Source organism: Fulmarus glacialis, unplaced genomic scaffold, assembly GCF_000690835.1.
Source record: "Fulmarus glacialis isolate BGI_N327 unplaced genomic scaffold, ASM69083v1 Scaffold51387, whole genome shotgun sequence".
Taxonomy (NCBI): Eukaryota; Metazoa; Chordata; class Aves; order Procellariiformes; family Procellariidae; genus Fulmarus; species Fulmarus glacialis.
This window is the reverse complement of record NW_009223543.1, coordinates 594-7745: the sequence shown is the minus strand read 5'-3', so window position 1 is coordinate 7745 and position 7152 is coordinate 594. Positions and strand designations below refer to the sequence as shown.

Genomic DNA, 7152 nt, shown 5'->3' with positions numbered 1-7152 from the left:
AATGATTCTATGATTCTATGATCTGTAGATCATAGCATCCTATACAAACTGTACAGTTGAATACCTTCACAGGAGCAGCATATCTGAATGAGGACCTGCTGTGATGCTGATGACCTGGTGATGTAAGCCAATTTAGCAACTTATAATGAGGGTGAGCTCTTGGCGTCTGTGGCTAAAATGAAAAACTTTGGAAGGTAATGAGATTCCTAGCTGATTCTAGGAGATCAGAAAGCTACTGAAACAAAGACTGTCTTTATTCAACTGCATTTTGTTAACCTTTGAGAAAAACTCTCTCTGTGATTCGTGCCTGCTGTAACTCCAAAATGCACAGGAAAACCATGTGGGAAGCTAACAGTAGTATAGAAGGTGTCAAGCATCTTATTTGGTAATTGCGATATGCTACAAGGAAGAAGTGCCAGTCAGCTCCAGGTCTACTCTGAGCTGTTTCATTTAAAAAATGGGTCATGCCCTAATGGCTTTGGAGCCACCCTACATGGGGCAGCCCTGGGCAAGCGTTCTTCTCCGGGATGCTATCCACGCTCTAATCGATATTCAGCATGTCACACACTTGGGCATGCTGCAGTCTTACCAGATGGGTAATTAAAACAGGCTGATGCAGCTAGGAAAGAGATTATTGTCTTAAGGAAGCAAGATGTCAAGGAGGCCTTTTGAAGACCTGCTGATTTATGATTACAGCATGAGAGGGAAAAATGAGGTTGTGCAATCAATGCCATAGCTGATTACTGCTTGCAACTCCCGAGACTACATTTTCAGAATTAAGTTAAGAGCATGCACAGAATCTTGAATGAATCACTGCTGTTGTGACATTCCTTAAGTTGATGCATTAGAACTAATCAGTCATTTTTAACCTTATTTTTATTTTTACATTTTCTTGAAGACAGACCTTATTTTTCTCTTAATGAAGCTAGTTTTAGTTTTTAATAATGAAGAAAAAAAGAAAAAGATAGACGTGTGAGATTGTACCCATCCATTCCTGCATTCCGTTCCTTCGCTCACTTCTCCACATCTTCCAGCTAGAAAGCTAGGAGTCATAGCCAAACACCACACAAGTCCACGGACCCAAGTGCTACATGAAGGATGTTTTCCTAGCAGTTCTGGCTTTGTACTTGCTTCCTGTATTGGCTGTAGAATTGCTATGAAAGTAATCCTGTGGATATCTCCAGCTTAGCTTGCGGTAAATCATGCTACAGTGTATTTACCTTTGACTCATCTATGGTTTTAAGAACTGTTACCGATTTCCTTCCTCAAAATATTGCGGCACAGGCTCCTTTCGAAGAGTTAAAACATAGGCTTCAAAGAAATGGCACATATATTTAAAGCGGTTAACTGACCTGCAGACCACATCTTACCTTAACAATACATATTTCAATTTTTTTGCAAACATATTTGCTCACTCTATCCTCCAAAACTCCCGAACAAGTTGATAACTTCTATGATAAATATCTGTATCATATCCTTTTATTGTATCTGTTCTACAGGCAAATAAACAAAGTGTATTTTCTCCAAGGTGCATGGATTTAACAGTGGACAGTGAAAAAGAAAAATGCATTTTACTTCACACTCTTTGGTCTAACCAACAATGATTTCACTAAGATTTGCCAAGGGACCAAAGAAAGACCTTTATGGGCAAAAGAAAGTGAGATTCTCCTAATGAAAAAGCCTGTAGATCATCTTTACCTACCTTAGAACAAAGACTAAAATACTGGTAAAACATTTCTGGCTTCACTTTTACAGCTACTGTTGTCACCTTTATCAATGACTACTATAGATAATTAGTAACTGACAGAAAATATGGCAGCTCTTTGAATTCATAAGACTCAGAGAATTTTACCTTGGGCAGTGTGAGGCTGGTTTTTGAAATGGGCACAATTGTTCCACTGTTGTTTCACAGGTGATAGCTTGAACTGAAGAAAGTAAACCAGAAACAAATAAATGTGTGCTATTTACAAAAAACATAACCAAAAGTAGTACTGAGTTTATAAGAAATAAATGCTAACCTGTTACTTTAGAGACAGTAAAGGAGTTAGCAGACTGGTATTTTCTGAAAAAGAAACAATAGAAATAGTCAGTAAATAACATCTCTCAATGATTTCTTCTAGCTAGGAGAATTGTTATTAGAGATTCTAGAAAAAAACTCAAGACATTGTCCCCAATCACTTCTTACTCACTGCACCCCCTCTCCCCAGTTGTGAATCTGCTTATTGCAATGACACATTTACTTTGTACTCCCAGTGAATCTGTTTGAAAACCAGGAATGCATGTTAAACCCTTTCAGCAATTTAATTTGCTAAGAGAGTAAGTGTGCTAGGAACAAATTATGCAATCTATTTGTCCCTCAAAATGTAGCAACCAAATCTGTGGTTGAGAATTGCTCAGGAGCATCCATCTACCGGAAGAGATCATTTGCTTCCCCCCCAAAATTTCATTCCTACAGACAGCTCCAACACTGAGAAGAGTTTCTCCTGCAGCCTTTTTGAAAAATTTCATTAAATTGTACTTTTGGATCTTGTGTCTATGTTAAATTATCACCAGTATCACTATAAATCCAGTATAACATGTAACAGTCTGTTTTTCTCAATGATATATGGTACTCAGATATATGTTTCCTGTTGTTATATAAAGTCAGGCATATACATTCTGTTGTAACATTACAATCGATAAACACTTCTATTTTACTCCTCTTTTATCTCCTATTTTAGTCCTCTTTTACTCCTCTTTTAACTCATTGGATATGCCTCTGATTCTAGTATCTTTCATCTGTTACAAAAAAGCTGATCATGCTTTTGGCACCCATAAAGTTATTTATTATTTAAAAAAAAAACAAGGTAATTATTCCCTATTTATCTTTGGAGCAAATTACTCCTGTGTGCTCCATAGCACTGCAATTTGTATTCAGAAACTGTACACTTGCATTGGTTTATTTAGTTGTATGGCCCACCAATTTCACATCTGCTCATTTATTGGATTCCAGTTTGCTTTCATGGAGTTAGCTTATACTTCTGTTACCCTAGCATTGTCAAACACTGACGTGGGAATAGTTCACTATGTTGTATTGTTGATTAGCTTTCTAAGATATTGTTAAAAATGGTATTCTATACTATGAAAATGCACAGTATTCTATACTATGAAAATGTTGAAAAAACATCTGTATTGGTAATCCTGATTATAAATCAAAGGAGCTGAAGATTAGGAAATTTGTTGCATGTTGCACTGACATTCCCTTTTCTGCCTTTCTGTTTTGCAATATGCGCTAGAGGTGAGATCCACTTCATTTCATCTATTCACTGAATAGATATATAGTTTATGCAAGGTTTCATCTAGAGACACTGGTGAGAGTCAGGTAGCTGCAGGGTATCCCCAGCCTTATTGATGGGCCTTTTGAAGGTTGAAACTTTGGTATATCATCTTTATTTATCCCAAACACTTTGATTTATAGACTGACTTATAAAGCTGATGCCTGATCACAGGCATGATGTCCTAAATACTATAGGACATTAATGAAGAATTATGTTGTTTGTGCGCACACATAGCAGCAGGAGTTTCGAGAAATATACTTGTAGATAGGAAGGTATAGATTTGGTCCTTTAACATTCTTTTATCTATAAGGCATCTAATTTTTTTTTACAACATCTGAATCACAAAACCAAAACCAAAATGGCTATTACTGTTCAGCAATGATACGATTATCCATGCCCACAGCAAACAAAACCAAGTGTTAATACCTCGCTCTGAGTTCCGATTCTCAGAGGACAGGTGCTAAATACACTCTGTAGACTGGGCACTCGTACAGTTTTGTCCCAGATGGCATAGAAACACAGAGATTTCCAGTGAGGGAAATCAATTCCTTCTAGCTTGAAGATTTTCTACAGTTTCTACAGTTACGCCTGTATTTGTAAGAAAGCTGGCTCCTAACATGTTAGTATTGATATAATCAAGGTTTACTTCTCTCTTTGTCTCAAAGTATTTAAAAAAGAGATATTTGTCTGTATCTTCATTTTTTGGGAGGGGGAGTAACTTAAACCACAGTCAGATCATCGGATGACCCAAAGAAACAGATTAATATCAACGGCTTAAGTGCTACCCAGGTAGCCCAAATTATAGGCCACTGAATTTAGTCTGCCTGTTCAGTGTCTCTCTCTATCCTGGATTAAGTAAATATGTTGAAAAGGGAAATTATTAAAGGTGTCATAGCATGTGGCATTTGTTTGCACAGCACAGAGTGAGAGCACAGCCTCTAACGATTACCTATCTCCTTACCCTCGGGTTCACACCTGCGCCAAATATATCACTGAGCAAAATTCCTTTTTCTTTCAGTCCGCTATTACTCGTACATTAACTGTTACACACATACTACTATTACACATATACTAACTATAGACAGAAATAAGGACAGCGATGTACATCTCTGCAGAATACATTAAGATATAGTGAAGTGTAATTTGCAAATACTAATAATACCTTAGATCCAAACCTACTAATATTGATATCGTTCCTATCATTGGATAATTACGTATGGAAACAGCCCAGTATTCTCCACTTTTATGCACTGTTTTTCTGGTTTTTCTTTTAGCATGTCAACAAGTACTTGGACCTGTTTTCACGTGCCAGTTTTAGGACAAGCACCTGAACAATGTAGTACACCTCCAAATGACACTTCAACAATATGCGATATTATTCCACCAATGGCCAATGCAGAAATTGTGCAAAATATTGGTGCAAAATATCATATGTAAATTGCAGAATTGTGATGAAACTATCCAACATATAGGAAGAGGTGTATTTTCTACTTGGTTGATATTGTTCATATGCACAGTACAAGAGGATCACTTCCAAACACAAACTTGAAAGATTATTGCCTTGTTAGCTGTCATAGATTACTGTGTCCATGCGCCAACCCTGGAAATATTATCAGTTTTGTCCAAAACATGTAAAACAATGCAGTTCAGTGCCAGTATGTACTAGTTTTCTACAATATATACACTTACAAGTGAATTAACTGAACACTCCAAATATTGAGATTATTTAACTACAAATACTAACTTACTGCCCAAGTGATTTTGTAAATTATTTCATCTTCTTTCGCATCTTTACTGCATCACTTTTCTGTGCACCACTAGACACTGGCTAAAGTTTCAGAATGGATACAATACCTGTACATCCACATGCCTTTTTATAGCATTTTCATATTCTTTATGATAAAAAGTATGAATAAAATGTTATTACTGTGATATATTTTGTATGAAATAAAGAAAAACAGATGAAAAACTTTAATACATTTTAATTTTAAGAAAACTTACCCAATTGACTGAATGCCATTTCTGTAAGACTTGATAAAGTAATTTTTCCTTCCTTGCCTAGTGACATCAACCCAACCACCTTCATTGTCTAGGACGCCATAATGTATGGCAGCTTTACAAATACTGGATTGCTGAAAAACAAGAGCAGGAAAAGCAGTTCCATGTCAGACAAATTCAGTATTTCACATTGTAATTTATTTGTGAAAAAATCAGGTTTTAATTACAATGTGTCATTAAAAACTTGGTAGATAGTCTATTAAGTTTGATGTGGTCTATGCAGGTATTGTTTCAAATGAAGAAAACACCACTTTGCCTTACTCAGAGACACACTATACTCCCTTACAGTATACTTGTTCACAGTAGCTGTTATTTCCTATACTGTTTTTCAGTTCTACAGAGTAAATTATATATTTTCAACTAGCATTACGCTTACACAAGTAGGCTTGCCTTACTGAAACAGTTTATATGAATATACAGAAATTGCTGTATTTCTCCTTAAGTCACACCTTCGCATACTTATACCCAAATATGTGGACACAAAAATTCCACTTCTGTGCATGTTTAAGAAGTATGAAGTACATTTGGACAGTACATGCAGAACAGCAGATGCAAACTTAGAACGTCCGATGCTATCTTAAACATTTGGTGTAGACTTTTATTTTTGGTGAATATTGATTTCATCAAAAACCATTCTTAATATGATTTTAACTAGTATTCTAACAGAAAAGATATTTCATTAAACAATCTACTGGTACAAAATCTAATTTTAAAATGTTTACCATTTCATAATGTACACTTCCAATAACTTTGGCTTTGCTATCCAAACAGCCAGCAGGACATTCATACCTAAGAAAACAAAATACAACTTGGTCTTAAATCCTGGGATTATATTCCAGGAAAAATATTCCAGCTCACATACAAATATAGCCTTTTATAATAATCTCAGAATGACAACTGTAAAATTTACCATACCTATTGCAAGTTGTTCCTTTGCACTGATCTCTTAGCCGTACTTCACATGAAACAATCTGAGCTAAAACAAGCAAAAAGCAATTTCACTGCAATGAATTTGATACTATATAATTCAAATTTGTTGATCACTTGCAAATCAGGTAAATTGCTTACACATTTGCTGTGTGCTTATTACTTCATTTTTCTCACTGCCATCACTGCCTGTGGAGCCTGAAGGTGAGTGAGTTCTTGGCCGGCTTTGCACTGTTGCATCCTGGGCTTTGGATCGCTGCCGTTCAATCTCATTGGTTTCCTCTTCTGGTTCGTGGGGAGAATAAGGCCTTTCTGAATCCTCTGTTTCAGAAAACAGGCAAAAAATAATCTCTGAGGCAAAAAAATTCAGTGTTTGTGGAATGTAAATCCCTTACCATGTTTTGGTAACATGGCTTTGTTCTCACAAAATGGTGGATGAATAATAAGCAAGCAAGCAAGGAAAACTTTCCACTGCTTCATAAGATGAAGACCTCAAGCTTAACAATACATCTCAAGTATCTTTTTGATGCTGAGAAAAGGTAGAATTTTTCTGGCACAGGCAGCACAATTGAGGTATGAAAGTGCTCTTAACACTCCTGTTTTAGTATCATCATCTTTATGCCATTAAAAACCAATAGAACAAAGGTGATATTTCTCTTGTACATTGGAAGAGTTTTAGCAAGCTCATAGATAACTTGTAATTAAAGACGACGATTTCATAAAAACATACACCTGAAAATGAGGCCCTTCCATTCATACATAATGAAAATAATTTTGAAATACTCATCACTGAATCTACATTTCTTATTTAAGCAAGAACCATAAAGAAGGTATTTGGGCACACTGGTGC

At 36.0% G+C, this 7152-nt stretch overlaps 1 protein-coding gene across 1 annotated transcript; it reads right to left on the bottom strand.

The window, feature by feature from the left end:
* Positions 1–1852: 1852 nt before the first annotated feature.
* LOC104079694 (cysteine-rich secretory protein LCCL domain-containing 1-like) lies at positions 1853–6623 on the bottom strand (the record flags this gene model as incomplete). The annotated part of the gene is made up of 6 exons (XM_009581820.1): positions 1853–1925; positions 2019–2062; positions 5319–5449; positions 6098–6164; positions 6291–6351; positions 6444–6623. Coding segments are annotated over 6 exons (556 nt in total), but the record flags the coding sequence as incomplete, so codon positions are not given.
* Positions 6624–7152: the final 529 nt, after the last annotated feature.